General features: G+C 40.8%; 1 protein-coding gene across 1 annotated transcript; it reads left to right on the top strand.

Annotated features, from left to right (window-relative positions):
- The first annotated feature begins 2,908 nt into the window (after positions 1-2,908).
- CHRNA3 (cholinergic receptor nicotinic alpha 3 subunit) lies at positions 2,909-16,201 on the top strand. Its single transcript, XM_030578897.1, has 6 exons — positions 2,909-2,993; positions 4,962-5,101; positions 5,194-5,238; positions 7,973-8,082; positions 9,466-10,477; positions 13,177-16,201. The coding sequence occupies exons 1-6, from the start codon at positions 2,942-2,944 to the stop codon at positions 13,303-13,305; spliced, it is 1,488 nt and encodes a 495-aa protein (XP_030434757.1). The 5' UTR covers positions 2,909-2,941; the 3' UTR covers positions 13,306-16,201.
- The last annotated feature ends 131 nt before the right edge of the window (positions 16,202-16,332 follow it).

Raw genomic sequence — 16,332 nt, 5'->3', positions numbered from 1 at the left:
TTGTTTGTCCCAGTTACAGATGGGAAATTGAAACTGTCAGGGTTCCTTCCCCACTCTGAACTCTGCAGTACCGATGTGGGGACCTACATGAAAGACCCCCTAAGCTTATTTCTACCAGCTTAGGTTAAAAACTTCCCCAAGGCACAAATCCTTTCCTTGTCCTTGGACAGTATTGCTGCCACCACCAAGTGATTTAGCCAAAAATTCAGGAACAAAGGTCACTGGGAGTCCCTGTTTCACCAAAATATTCCCTCAAGCCCCTTCACCCGCTTTCCTGGGAAAGCTTGAGAATAATATACTAACCAATTGATTACAACGCAAGCATAGACCAAACTCCTGTTTTTTTAGGACACTGAAAATCAATCAGATTCTTAAAAGAATTTTATTTTTTTTTAAAGTAAAAGAATCACACCTGCAAAATCAGGATGGAAGGTAACTTTACAGGGTAAATAAAAAGATTTAAACCACAGAGGATTCCCCTCTGACTCTGCTCTGGTCCCCACACCAGTACCCCAGAGTTCAGAGTGAGGAGGGAACCCTAACAGGTACTTTTCCCAGGTCACACAGGGAGTCTGTGACAGAGCTGGGAATTGACCCAGGTCTCTCGTGTCATTCCACTGGACTGCGACACAAGACCATCCTGCTCTTCCCTACCATTCTCCAGATGCTCACTGTTAATATGGTTTTGTGGTTCCCTAAATAGGAAGGAGGTTAACACCAGCTGGGCTGGGCCTCACTTACTTCCCTTTGGACTGCCCTCCTGCCATTGCCTAACAGGCAGTGGGGGACTGAATTTTGATTCTTTCCTTACCCTCTCTCTGTCTCTGCTGCCCTCTCTTATGTGTCCAGCACACAGTTACTCCACAAATTCTTCTCAGTATCACTCAGCATTACTTTTACCTTTGCAAAGCAAGATCTTCATTGAAAAATTGCTTTGGCCCCTATAGATTAGCTTCTTTGACCATCACTGGCCTATGATTAAAGAAAAAAGCACTGATGTCCATGGAAATTAGGGATGTCAGAAAAGAAGAAACAGAACAGGTATTTACCAGCTGGAAGAGAGGGCGATACAGCCAACTACTAACTACAGTCATTAGAGTGGCAGCTGCGTGGCTCAGTCAAATTTAAAGAACCAGCTGAGAAAGTCATGCAGGGGAAAAAGCTATGGTAAGAACCTCCACCCCCACCCCCACCCCCATCCCCATCTCCACCCCCTCCCCCACCCCGCAGTGAGGAGAGCTGACAGTCACGAGGAAGGCAATCCATTGGTGTGCTCCCCTCTCTGCCTGGAGAGAGAGTTCTTTGCTGGAGCAAGATCCTAGGCCTGAGAATTATTCCTGAAATTAAAAAGTAAAGCTCTCCACAAACAAGCCCTTAAACATCATCCGCCCCAGCTGCTTTCCACCTCCCTTCATTTCCTCCCTATGACTGGAGGGGTGTTAACGGACCACTTCACCTTGAATTGTCCCTTGAAATATTTGGTAACTACTTACGCCAAACAATCTGTTCCACCTTCTATTTAGCTGTCATGTTCTTCGTTAGTTTCCCAGACCTGAAGAAGAGCTCGATGTAAGCTTGAAAGCTTGTCTTTCTCATGAACAGAAGCTGATCCAATAAAAGACATTACCTCACCCACCTTGTCTCTCTAATATCCTGGGACCAACACAGCTGTTACAACACTGCATACAAAGAAAAACCCTGGCAATTTTTAATAAATCAGAACATTTGATGCCCATAGGAATTTGCAACAGTCTCTTTTTAAATTCCAAGGAGAGGCGCCAGTGAGCTTTCAAGCCACTATCTTTGCTAGAGCTGGGCCTCAGCCAGAACCTCAAACCCAATCCCTCTCCCTCAATGTCTGGTTTCAGAGGAATCAGTCTGGAATTGCTGCATCCTTCCCTTCTCTTTTGAATTTGGTACCAACATTTGATTTTCCTGACCCAAGATGGCAGGATTCTTGCAAGCACAGCTGTTCTCAGGAGATTTCAGTGCTGTTAAACCCAAACTAGTTTAACCTTAAACTTGAGCTATTGGCCTAACTGTGGTTACTGTACCTTATGTCAGTCTCTGGGCCCCAATCTTGCAAACACTTATGCATTTGCTTAATCTTCCTACTGTGAGTAGTCCCATTGATTTCAAAGTAGGGGAGCAAGTCTACTACTGCCTTCACAGAGCACCCCCATCAGTAAGCTGAAAGTGAAGCTAAAGTAGATGAAATGCAAAGTCAGGATGAAGAAGTAAATACTTCCAAACATGCCTGCAGGATTGGGACTCTCCTCACTACAAAGCCTCAAACAGGTACAAATTTTTACCTGTGTCCATTAATTAACTGTGCAGCTGAACAAGAGTTTTGTGTAAGCTTGAAAGCTTGTCTCTTGCACCCACAGAAGCTGGTTCAATAAAAAATCTTACCTCACCCACCTTTTGCAGTTTCGGTCTCTTGGGCTCAGTTTACTGCTAATTTGAGTGTCTCTAATGTCAATATCTATTTCAGCACAGTTCAGTTATAAGATTTTTATTAATTAAACCTGTTCTATTGGCTTGGCATAAAGATTCATCTCCTGTACAGGAGACGATTGGAAAAACTCTTAGCATTATCCAATTACTGGGCTCATTTATGCATCCACTAATGGCTTCTTGCCTACCCTTGTTGCCCTATGAATCGACGATTACTTGCCTACAGTAACTACATCTATTTTGTCTACGATTTATTTTGTCTTTCCAGCGCTCTCTGTTCATCACAATATGAACAGCTGAAAAAAGGGCAGCACAGCGTTGCTAATGGGATGCAGAACTGTTCTCCAGGGTCCTTCCGTCTGCCTTATACAAGGATTTTATACATTGGAAGATTGGAGCTGTCTGTATTTCCCATGCTTGTGCAATCCTAGCAGCTGAGCTTGTCGCCAGCAGTCTCTGTTGATGAGCAGTAATTCGTAACGCCATGGGGAGCACATTCACGCTATTTCTAGCTGCTGCTTTCTTTTTCTTTAAAGGTGAGTGGCCCTTGACTTTTTTTTAAAAGGAGGGGGTAGGAGAAGGATGGGATGTGGCTTTGTACAATTGCTTCTAATTGGTCTGGACTTAGGTTCAGCGCTAATAAGTGGCATGCTGCAGGATTCGTATGAATCCCAGCTTCTTTGGTTCAACAATTTTTAAATCTTGCCGTATGAACTCGTGACAAGTAGCAGCCCTGATTTGGCATGCCAAACGGGTTCCATGCTCCCACAAAGCCATTTAAATGTTAATCAAAGAGCTGAAAAACTTCAATACGGTTTTAAGGTTTAGCTCACAGTGGATATGTGCTCTCAAGTGCTGGGGCATCAGCAGAAAGGTGATGCCAAACAGCTGCTTGAGATAGCCTTAAAGGTGGCTCTGAACAGTGCACCTTATCTCTGCAGAGCAAAGATCTCCTTCTTGCTGTTACTGGTGTTCTGGGATGACAGCAACTTTAACCAGAATTTTGAAACACTGATTTATATATATGTAGTTATTGTCTACAATGTGATGGATGCTGGATGTGTGGTAAACACAGAGATTTAATTCACTTGTTGTGGAAATGTAAATTAGTCAACGGCATTTGGGAAGGAGCTGGCAAAAGGCTGAATATGAATCTTAAAACACACCTACATAAAGGACTCAGGCATATTTAATCCAGAGGAATCTTGACTTGCTAATAATTATAGGTCAGATATCACTAAATGATTAGAGCAAATCTACTGGCTAAAAAGTTAATTTTCCAGAAATAGGAAAATATAAAGCTATCTATTTTAATCTGTTGATTTGAATGACTTTACTACCCTTGAAAAAAATAGCCTTCCAAATGAATAGAGAGTGGGGATGTTTAACTGTATGTGGTTTGACATTGTGCCATTCTCAGGCTAGATGTCAGCAGAACTTCTAGGATAGGTCAGAAGGTAGATATTTTGTTTGGGAAACTTTATAGATCAGTTATTGTGCATATGGTATTTCTGCTTCCCTTCTGTTTGCTGGATAATACTAATTTAGTATGACTGGGGGAAAAAAACCTTAAACATATCCTAGCAACTGCCTGTAAATCTATATTCAGTCATACTGTCATATTTTAAAAGATCGACAGACTGTGTAGCGATTCCAGATTTACACAAGTGTTGCTGAAAGCAGAATTTAGTCCTAACTGTTAGTTTGTCTCACCAGCCATGTTGAAATATAAAATTATCCATAAATGGAGAAGAGATCTAATTTTTTAAATGAAAGGATTTGGGCATATCACATCCAAGTACCAGTAGAGAGTCTCTTTAAGACAAGGCCACTAAATTCCAGGCAGGGTCTGCCTCCCACTGTGTTTATCTGTTGCCTATGAGAATGGACGCATAGTTTAGGGGACAGAAGATTCCCAGTTGTGCTTTGAGACCTTAGTTTATAGCCATAAGGAACCACAGATAGCAAAACCAGCATCAAAAAGAGACAATTGCAAAGAGAATGAGCTCCCTTTGAAATGGTGAATCAATTTTTAATCCTTGTTTCCTTATTTATAATGAACAAGCTGTAGCATCATTGCAACCATCCTATAATGAGCCTCAGTCTCCTGGGACAGTAAAATTTCCCAGGAACTGGTCATATTAGAAAATGTAGTTTTAGCTCCTCATGGGCCTAAGTTTGTACGAATTTTTTTTCCTCTGACCCCACTCAACCCCAACTCCTTTTTGTAATGTTGAGGGACAAGGTGAACCAGGGAAAAGGGCTTTTTCAGCTCCAGTTTCTATGATGTTATTAAATTATCCTTTAAACTCCACTTGCGGAGACATATGAAAATCTCCATCTCCCATTATATTTTATTCTTCTATTTTAACCTTAAATGAATGCCAAATTAACATCAGGCAGATTTAATGGCTGGTTATTTAATTTTCAAAGGAAACAGCGTTTGGCTGCATGAAGGTTCGTGGGTTGTTTCAAAATCCAAAGCCAACATGATCTCTTTTCAGGTTGCAGTTGTTCAGAAGCAGAGCACAGGCTGTTTGCAGCCTTGTTTGCCAACTACAATCAGTTTATCAGACCAGTGGAGAACGTGTCAGACCCTGCCATCATTCAGTTTGAGGTGTCCATGTCCCAGCTAGTGAAGGTGGTGAGTACTGGCTTCTTTCTTAACCTAGTAAGTGTTACAGGATTAGCCCAAAAAAAGGCCCACTCCTTTTTCAACATGGCTGTGTTTTTCAGGATGAAGTGAACCAGATAATGGAGACCAACTTGTGGCTGAAACATGTAAGTAAATATAATCCCAGCACTGATAATAGCAGCTTGGTTAATTTTTCTTTTAATGTCAATATGTGAGGTTTCTTGTTGCGTCCTTCACCCACAATTTGAGAAGCAATATGTTCTACTGAGCAGGGTTTGCGTAATGTTCATTAGCATCAGCATCTAGCTAACTAGTATAAAAGTGACATTGCACATTATATTTATATAGCACTTTTCATCCAGACATCTCACAGCACTGTAGATAGGTGGGAAAGCATTATTATTGCAAAATTATAATTGGGTGAACTGAACAAAAAAGGTAAATGATTTTGAGAAGGTCCCATAGCAAGTCAAAAAACAGAATCCAGAGCTGCTGATTCCATGCTCTAGCCATTCAACTACACTGGGTTCTTCCCTGTAACCATTAGGCCCCATGCTAGGACTCTAACTATTAGGTCATCCTGAATCCCCATATTTCCATTCAATCTCATTAATTAAAAATGTAAATTGCCAACATTAAAGATTTGTAAACAGGAATATTTAGGTCAAAAGCAAGGAACACCAGCTACATAAACTGGCCTAGGAATATTTTGGGAGGAACAGAGGAAGAAAATGGTAAACATTTTGCTAAATACAAACTGTTTCTACTATGTAAGTGTAACTATTATGAAAAGTAAATAAATGTCCCTCCAGTCATGAAAACAGCACAACACCAAAATGCCTCAGTATTAGTAAACAAAAACTTAAATAAGCCAATGCTCAACGATACTGGAACATTCTTTCTAGCCAGCATTTGTATTGATTTGACTTGCATTTAAGAAAAGGAAAGATCACAGCATCAGAGATGCTGGCCCGGTAGGGTACTATGAAGCTTTGGTGTAGAGATCTGGGTTGGCCACACTTACCTTAATCCATTGCTGACACCTAGTGGTAGGCTATTTATTTGCATTGAATAATTATGGAGCCTCCCGTGGTTAAAACCCACTGGATCAGCACAGGAGGCCAAGGAAACTCTGTGAAGCTCATCTTGTGGAGAGTAATTACACCGGCTACAGGGAACTTCATGTAGATACAATGTAATTACCTATACAACAGCTGGTCCCAGACAACGGCATTAACACCCTGACTCTGAAAAAGAACCATGGCATTTTAATGACCAAATTGGCAAAGATTTTAGTTTTTGAGTCTCACCAAAACAATGGTACCTGCCATTCTCCTTAAAATATGCTGGATTATTTGTTCAGTACTGACTCAGTATGCAGTATGCAGTGTTGCAATAGCCATGTTGGTCCCAGGATATTGGAGACAAAAGGTGGGTGAGGTAATATCTTTTATTGGACCACTTCCTTTGGTGAGAAAGACAAGCTTTTCAGCTTACACAGAGCTCTTCTTCAGCTCTGAGAAACTTACTCAGACTATATCTACACTAGCACTTTTGTTGGTAAAACTTATGTCACTCAGGGATGTGAATAAAAAACGCCCCTGACTGACATAAGTTTCACCGACAGAAGTTCTGGCGTGGACAGTGCTATGTTGGCAGGAAAGCATCCCCCATTGACAGAACTATCGCTGCTTGTTGGCGGTGGTTTAATTATGCCAGCAGGAGAGCTCTCTCCTGCTGGCATAGAGTGGCTACACAGGAGACCTTATGGTGGCACACCGCTGCAAGGTACATAACTTGACTGTGTCTACACTGCGCACTGCTGTGCTGCTATAAGGTACACAGGGTAGCCGCTCTTTGTTGGCAGAAGAGAGCTCTCCTGACAACAAAATAAAACCACACCCAATGAGGAACAGTAACTTTGTCCATGGGAGACACTCTCCCGCCAACAAAGCAGTGTCCACACCGTCACTTTTCACTGGTAAAACTTTTGTCGGTCATGGGTATGTTTTTTTTCACAGCGCCGACTGCCAAAAGTTTTACCAACGAAAGTGCAGTGTAGACATAGCCTTAGCTTCCCAGAGATGAAGAAGAGCTCTGTGTAAACTTAAAAGTTTCTCTCTCACCAACAGAAGTTGGTCCAATAGAAGATATTACTTCATCCATATTGTGACTCAGAGGGAACTGTGTCACCTATTGAATTATCATCACTGTTTCTTATAGTACTTAGGCATTCCTTTGATTTCTCCTATTCAAGCATTAACCAAGCCCTACCCTCCTGTGCTGCCTTAGCTGGAGGGATCTCGCAGGGAAGTAGTTTACAATCTCAGAAATCTCTCTGGTTGCTCTAGAGATATTGTAAGATTGCTTTACCTTATGAGTTGGGATCATAGCATGAAAATATCAGGGGCGATCACATTCTAATATAATTGGGGGCTGAGAGGAAGAGGAGACAGCCTGGTCTAGTGTAAAGGGAACTGGGACTGGGTATCAGGAGACCTGAGATGTATTCCTAGCTCTGCAACTGACCTGCTGTGTGACTTTGGTCAAGTCACTTCACCTAATTGTGTCTGTTTCCCATGTCACCCTTGGTCTGTTTCGTCTATTTAAAATGTATTCTCTTTGGGACAGGAGATTCTCTCGTGTGTATACAGCACTTGGCACGTGTGCTAATAGTATTCATGTGCTAATGAGTACAAATAAATAGCATGTTCTTAAAAGGGGATACATCTAGTCATTAGAGCTTCTGAAAAAACAAACACCAACTTTATAAAAGTGACATTACAGCAATTTGTTTTAATGGAAAGAATAGGCAGTAGTCCATAATTTCAGGTGGGTCTTTTTGTAATTCTAATGCACTTTGGTTTCTTCCATGTTTAGATCTGGAATGATTACAAACTTAAGTGGAATCCAGAGGAATATGGAGGTGCTGAGTTTATTCGAGTCCCATCTGACAGGATCTGGAAGCCAGACATTGTCTTATATAACAAGTAAGAATCTGCCATATCAAGTGCCTTTACTCTTAATTTGTTTTGGTTTTGTATCATTAATTTAAAAAAAATTGAATATTCACATGAATATTACAAAAGACCTAAGATTTTGATCAAACCCAGGTACTAACACACACCGACTATGGTATGTATTGCAAACTGTTACTTCTCTAGTGGTAGAACTCTCCCCAATCACTGCTTCTTTTGAACATCAATACTTTTGGAGTCTGTTGAGCAAATAAGTATTAAAAATTCAAAACACACACATTTTAATATGAGAAAGACAGGAAACTTCAGACTCTGCATCCCTGTGCTCCTTCTGCTTCCCACTCTTTCTATAAATGTTTTCTGCGCAATATGCAAGGCTGGCAGTAAGAAGGAGTACACAGTTCTGCTACACAACTTTTCTCTCATTTACAAATGAAAAAGTCTCCAGTAATTCTGACCTTTCATTGAAAGGGACTACTAGATCCAGACATTTTTGCAGTTAAAATTGCTACCCATCTGACATCAACACAGCATTAAGTATAACTATATAAAAGCCCCTCCTAGGTACACTCCTTGGACTTTTGCTTCCAACGAGTCAACAGGAGACCAAGTGTATTACTGAGGTGATACGTTGACTATACACTATATAAGGAAGCTGGCCTCAGTGAAACATACTTGAAGTACTCTCCAATACAGGAGTTCCCAAACTGTGGTCTGTAGAGCACGTGCTGGTAGGTCCATGAAGAGCTGGCTGGTCATGTGATGCTGGCTCCTTCTCTTCTGCAGTTTGCTAATCACATAAATAGCTAAAAATGCTTCCCCAGTCTTACTTTTCCATGTAGACAACAGCTGAAATTGTGACTGTGAACAGGGTGGGGAGATGGCCCTGCTCTGATCCATGCATTCACAGTGACAAGCTGCAGCAGGAGCCCTGAATTCCTTCTTTCATAGAGGAGCGATACTGCAAGCTACTATGGGGATGGAGAGAAGAGAGAGTGGACCAGGTACAGTAAGAAAGATCAGCTTGTCCATCACTTTGTTCTGACACAAATGAACTCATGTTTGGTGCCTTGGGTATGGATCACATTTAGCCAGGTTACAGGAGCAGAAAATACTATTATTTCAATCTTCAGCAGTTGTAAGTCCATGTAGCTCCACTGATGTCAGTGGAACCACTCTTATTTACGCCAGCCATGGAGCTAGTACTACACATGCAATTCAGCACAGCTAACATTACTGCTGGAATGCTGAAGTGTGCATTTGCTGACTTCCAGTGCCTGAATCCAGAGTCACTGTATATAAGTATACCTATGTTCTTAACCTCTTATTATATGAAAGTAATTTAATTAGTTGAACTGCCTATCTTTTTTTTTCCATCCTGGTTTATTTCTGCAGTGCAGTTGGGGACTTCCAAGTTGATGACAAGACAAAGGCCTTATTGAAATACACAGGAGAAGTGACCTGGATACCTCCAGCTATTTTTAAAAGTTCATGTAAAATAGATGTAACCTACTTTCCATTTGACTACCAAAACTGCACCATGAAGTTTGGTTCCTGGTCTTACGATAAAGCTAAAATTGACTTAGTTTTAATTGGCTCTACAATGAACCTCAAAGACTACTGGGAGAGTGGAGAATGGGCAATTATTAAAGCTCCTGGATATAAACATGACATTAAGTACAACTGTTGTGAAGAGATATATCCAGATATCACCTATTCTCTTTATATTAGGCGCCTGCCTTTATTTTATACCATCAACATGATTATCCCATGTCTGTTGATTTCTTTCTTAACTGTCTTGGTGTTCTACTTGCCTTCAGACTGTGGTGAGAAGGTGACACTATGCATATCAGTCCTTTTATCCTTAACTGTATTTCTCCTAGTGATCACAGAGACCATCCCTTCTACCTCTTTGGTGATCCCACTTATTGGAGAATACCTCCTCTTCACCATGATATTTGTAACTCTTTCCATTGTCATTACTGTGTTTGTACTTAATGTACACTATAGAACACCCAAGACACACACGATGCCTGAGTGGGTGAAGACCATTTTCTTGAACTTACTTCCCAAGATCATGTTTATGACCAGGCCTGCCAGTGATGAAGAGAATAATCAGAAGCCAAAGCCACTTTACAGTGCTGAGCTCTCAGACTTAAATTGCTTCAGCAGCTCTGAAACCAAATGCTGCAAAGATGGCTTCATATGTCAAGATATAACATGCAGCTGTTGTCAGTATCAACGAATAAAGTTTTCTGACTTCAGTGGCAATCTTACAAGGAGTACAAGCTATGACTCGGTAGATGCTCTGCTTTCATTTTCAGTTTTGTCACCAGAAATGAGAGATGCCATTGAAAGTGTCAAATACATTGCAGAGAATATGAAAATGCAGAATGAAGCTAAAGAGGTAAGAACAATTTTCAGCATTAATTACTGAGGCTACAGGCACTATTTACCATGAGTGTTGGAGTGTGTTTTTTGTTTGTTTGTAGGAGTAAACATCCCAGATGCCTTTCATAAAAACATTGCTGAACAATTCACAATTTCTTGATACAAAAAACCCACATTGTTTACACTGTAGGTGTATGGGGCCATGAATGAACCAGTGGATTGAAATTCATATTGGGGAAACATGGTGTTGCACTGAACTCCTTTTACTGCCAATGCTAACCCATCTTCTAAAGTGGAATCTAGTACATTAACTCTTTTGTGGGGGGTAGGAACAAGCAAAAGATTTGCAGTCAGAATGAGAGCTTGGGAAATCCTAGCACCACAGTTAGCTCAGTGTGTGCCCTTAGGCAAGTCACCGCTGCCATAAAATGCATATTTACTTCCCTGGCTCACAGAAGTAGTGAGGCTTTCCCAGGGGTGAAAGTAACTTAAAGGATTTACCCGTACGCTGGAGTCCTCTGTGGGGGCGTGGCCTCAACTGGAAGAGGCGTGGCCTCAATCAGAAGAGGTGGGGCTTTCAATATTTAAAGGCCCTGGGGCTCTGGCTGTGGCTGGAAGCCCCAGGGCCTTTAAATCACCCCGAGCTACCAGCTGCAGAGGTAGTTGGGCGCCCTGGGGCTCAGAGGTGAATTAAAGAGCCTAGGGATCCAGCCACCGCAGAGCTCTGGGCCCTTTAAACCACTGCGGGACCCCTGCAGCTGCCACTCTGGGGTGGCAGGGCTCCATCGGTGATTTAAAGGGCCCGGGGCTCTGGCCACTGAAAGGAACCCCAGGCCCTTTAAATCACTGCTGGAGCCCAGCCGCTGCTGTCCCGGGGCTCCAGCAGCTGGGCTCGGGTGGAGATTTAAAGAGCCTGGTGCTCCTGCCACTGCAGGGATCCTCAGGCCCTTTAAAGTACCGCTGAAGCCTTGCCACTCCTGGGGTAGCTGGAGTTCTGGCAGCAGGGCTCGGGCAGCACTTTAATAGGGCCCGGGGCTCTCTGCAGTAGCTGGAGCCCCTGACCCTTTAAATCCCCACCTGAGCCCGGCTGCTGGAGCAAGGATCCAGTGCTCTGGACACTGCAGGGAGCCCTGCTGCTGCTGTGGTAGCAGTGGCAGGGCTCAGGCAAGGATTTTAAGGGGCTGGAGCTCGGGCGGCTGCGGGAAGCCCTAGACCCTTTAAAGTGCTGCTGGAGTTCCGGCAGTAGGGCTCAAGTGGCGCTTTAAAGGGCCCGGGGCTCCCAGCAGTGGCTGGAATTCTGGCCCCTTTAAATCCCCGCCCGAGCCTGGCTGCCAGAGCTCCGGTGGGGATTTAAAGTGCATGGGGCTCCCAGACTGTACTGGCTTACTTTCACCTCTGGGCTTTCCCTGATAATAATACTCATGCTGAACTCCTTCTGTGGATAAATACAGAATAGTGAAGTTCAGGGCTCTCAATTTGGCATTTTTCTCAAGTGTTAAATTCACACAGTTTTTCTCTTTCAATAAGCCAGGGGAGCTTCTGATAGTTATTACTACTTCTCAGTCATACAGTGAGCAGATACAAGTAACTCATATGCAGCCACTCTAACATTATCTTTACCACTTGCAGGTCATGTTCAGCAAAGCACTCGAGCATCTGCTTAAATGAAGTTTGGGCCTATGTATTTTGTTGAATCTGGGCCTTATTCAGGACCGGTGTGTTCTGTATGCTCTTTTGGTCTCCCTCAGCTTTAAGAATTATGGTTCTTTTCTAGAAAAATATATTTTCTACATCAAAAGTAAAATGCATTGTTCTCATTTTCATAATAGCATTCAAGAATGAAGTATGCACGTATGCTGTGTTCATCTAGGAAAGTTGAAGTAAAGATTGAAATTTATTAAGCTTAGCTTTACTTAGGATACTTATTTAATATTTATTTCCAACATTAACTTAAAGTTATGCACTATTTAAAAGCCATTTATCATTTTATTTCTTGTTATAATCAATGTAAAACCACTCCTGCTGGAAAGTATTTTTTCCAGTCTTGGTATATGAAGGAGAAAAGTTTTTACATTATACATAAGCATCTCGCTTTCTAATACAGTATTAAAAACTGTAAGAAGTGTCAGGATAAGTTTTTAAAGTCATCAATATATGAATTAAGTTGCATCTGCCCATGCACTTACCTCTTAACAGGAATGGTGCGTTTCAATGGGACTTAGGTTCCTAGGTGCCCAAGTGACTTTTGAAAATGCTCCCTCTATAGAGTCTCTTTCACCTTCAAATTTCTGTGCCCACAGAAGAGGGGCCATATGTCCCCCTGTGTGTTTAGTGAAAGGGACAGTTCTATTATCTTAGAATAGTGTTACAAAGTTGGGGATTAATTTAGAAAGATAGCTTCTGCAACTCATGCAAAGCAAGTTTCAGCCATAATGAATCAAACCAATGGGGGAGGACGAAGAGATAGTAGTTAATTCTGCACTGTTTTTTGGCCTTACTACAGATGGATGAATTTCTGCTACCTCAAAAGCCAGGTTGGAAGTTGTGTTCATATGAAAGAAGAAACATTCTGTACATGGAAGAGCTCCCATGTACATTTTTGCTGAACACAGAAAAGAGTTCTGATATTACCAACCCATTTACTGATCAGTAAACTTTACCTTTATCAGAACATGCCTGCTTCATGTTTTATTTGCCTGTGTTTATATTTTTCAGATTCAGGATGATTGGAAGTATGTTGCCATGGTAATTGATCGCATTTTTCTTTGGGTTTTTATTCTGGTATGTATTCTAGGAACAGCAGGATTGTTCTTACAACCATTGATGGCTGGAGATGAAATGTAGAAATTCAAAATACTCTGTTGTAAAAGAAATTTGTTTGCTGACCAAACATGTTATGCTTTTTTTGTTACTTCAGCTGCTTTTGTATATACTATTTTATTAGTAGAATAAAAGATGTCTCTAGGCTTATTAAGCTTCACCCAGCAAAGCTTCATTATAAATGTGAAAAGCTTTAACTGATATTAAAATGTCATGACAGCCAATCTGAAGGTAATATTCTCAGGACTATTGCCAGATGTCCCTTACAAGAGCTGGAGAAAATGCAAGTAGCAAATAAAAATTCACAGAAGTGTTTGTGAAACAGCATTTATGACATAGACATGTCCAGCAGAAATTGGAAATCACAGCATTTCCACAGGAATGTTTAGAAGACTGATGGAAGGCTGAAGAATTTGGGTTACCTGACCAACTTCCAACACTCATGTCCAGTGCTACATCCTCCACGATGGGACATGCTTCAGTACAATTCTTCTGGGAGCAAGATCACAGCTAGTGCCATAAAGCCACTCCAGTACACAGCCATTTAGAAACTGTAGCTCTTGAATTGCTGTACTAATATGTAACTTGTTGGTATATGATGTACCCATTATTATGCCAGGTTTTGAGGGGAGCAATTAGTGAGTAAGTTACTTTAGAACAAGGCCAACTCATTTATAGCTGGATAATAATGTTAAGGTAGCAAAGTGGCCATCACATGATTCTGCTCACCTCCCATTTTGGAAATGGAACAAAATTGCTAGCAAAATGTCAAGTTATTCAGACCTAATAATATCATTACACACACACACACACACACACACACACACACACACACACACACACACACACACACACACTTCAGAGGAGACAAACAGCTCACATGAAGGAATTAAGATACTACAGGATAGTTTTGTTTCACATGCTATAGACAAGTACTTTAATAAAAGATACATAGATATTAAATTTTCCTGTAAAGTATAATAGAACTTCTTCTCATACATACATCCCGTATGTTTTTATCAATAACTGTAGATACACTTAAACAGGAGCATGAAGATAAATATAGTACACTAAAAGGGTTGGGGAAGGCGCTTGGTAAAAATGTGAATTGTTCTCTCTGTGCAAAATTGGAAATTTTATGGAAATGTGGAAGTAGTTATGTAAAATTTTTGAAAAATAAAGAGACATGTAGTTGCAGAACATATTTGTTATTCTGGTTGCATGACACTCTGTATAGGGTAATATTAGCTACTGTTTGGTGCACTCAGACCCCAATAATTCACAGAAGCACAGACCCAGGAATAGGGGATCTATTAGAAAATATTTGGTTTTTAAAACACTTAGACCAGCAATTTGAGGATGAACTGTAGAGCCCAATAAACTGTGGTGTGAGCAATTTTGTCTTTATGTAATACATAAACATTATGGAAGTGACTGAAAGCTTTTCCCCATTTTGAAAAAAATGTTACTTAAATCAGGACTGGGTTTGGGGCCCTGTTGTATTAGAACCTGACAATCAGCTCAAATGTAAATACAGCATAATTTTCATTTTTGTATTGAAGCAAGAGGGGGGATAAACATTAGCAGCAAGGTTAGAACCAGATATCCAGCCCATACTGTTGCTCTGATTTTCATATAACATGACTGCAGTAACTAAACAATGTGCCCACGGCAACTGTAAGCAGAAGCAATGAAGAAAATAAGAATGTGAGAGGAGATCCAAAACAAGTTCTGTGTCACCACTCACAGGCAATTGACCAGGGTGCTGATGCATCTAAATACTAAGAAAGATAAAAGTTGAGTCATAGCACAGGTCAAATCAGATACCTTATTAGACGTCAACTTTTCAAATGAACTATAACAACAAAGTAAGACAAGTTAATGTCTGATTACCTGCAACACACAAAGGAGATAAGTTAGACTCTTTTCAATCACATGTACCTGTAAATTGAAGGCCAGAAAATGTCAATGTGCATTTTTTTCTCCTGATCGTGAGCGGAATTTATTCACTCTGTAAAGCCTAGAAAGTTACTCCACAGATGAAATAGGATGTGAAATAAGGAGCAACTATATTGAAAATATTCACAAAATAACAACTTTTATAAATACTAAATATGAAGTAATTCCAGCCAGTATGAAAATCAGCATGACACCAGATCCAAATAGAAAAAAAAATGAGAAAAATCTAATTCCCCAATGCTGCAGCCACTACCATGTACCATTAACATCAAAGGACAGAAGGTTGTAATTTTCACAAAAGAAACACCTTCACAGTAGCTAAATAGCAAAATCAGTATTTTTTCTAGCTATTTAAGCAAGTATTAAAAAAAGTTATTCTCTAAAATGTGCTTGTTTGGCTTACTGAATTAAACCTGCATGTGGGAGAGCTGCTATAATGTGACACACTCATGTTAAAAACAGCAGTGTAGAATACACAGGGAGATTTATCTTTCTTAGATTCCAGGGCACAGTATGAGCATAAATTCAATCTAGTTGGTGTTACTGAAACCTGATGGAAGGGGTTGTAAGATTGGAATGTGACAATCAATGGTTATAACCTCTTAGAAAGAACTGAGTGGGCAAAAGAGGAAAGGTAGTGGCACTCTTTCTCAAAAATGGCATTACCTTGTTTCCAAGTCATTGATCATTCAGAAGAAAATGATTTCAAATGTGTAAGGGTCAATGTCCTAACAGATAAAGCACAAGATGGGGTATTAGTTGGTGTCTTCTATAGACTACCCAATCACATGAGGGAATAGGATTACTGTCTCCTTTTGCACCTATTTTTAATATGCAGAGGGAAAAGCTGCATGATCATAGTGGACTTCAGTTTGAGTGACACACGCTGGAAATCTCATGCTGCCAGTACTCAAACATCCTTGGAATATCTAAATATTATAGATAATAATTTCCTAACTCAGTAAGTGTTGCATCCACCACCGGGGAATTCTATATTAGACTGCATCTTGACTGATAAAGAGGAAGTGATCACAGAACATGATCACACTCGTAATGTGTAAACAGAATAAAGTCCAGACTAGTAATATTTAT

This window comes from Gopherus evgoodei, chromosome 10, assembly GCF_007399415.2.
Source record: "Gopherus evgoodei ecotype Sinaloan lineage chromosome 10, rGopEvg1_v1.p, whole genome shotgun sequence".
In the NCBI taxonomy this organism is placed as follows: domain Eukaryota; kingdom Metazoa; phylum Chordata; order Testudines; family Testudinidae; genus Gopherus; species Gopherus evgoodei.
This window is presented reverse-complemented; position numbering and strand designations above follow the sequence as displayed.

What these genes read in the sequence shown, in the direction of transcription:
- CHRNA3 (XM_030578897.1), top strand. Translation starts at nt 2,942, where the DNA reads ATGGGGAGCACATTCACGCTATTTCTAGCTGCTGCTTTCTTTTTCTTT. An exon ending in TGTCCCAGCTAGTGAAGGTG is followed by an intron (nt 5,102 to 5,193) that starts GTGAGTACTGGC and finishes TGTGTTTTTCAG; the next exon opens with GATGAAGTGAACCAGATAAT. An exon ending in GACATTGTCTTATATAACAA is followed by an intron (nt 8,083 to 9,465) that starts GTAAGAATCTGC and finishes TTATTTCTGCAG; the next exon opens with TGCAGTTGGGGACTTCCAAG.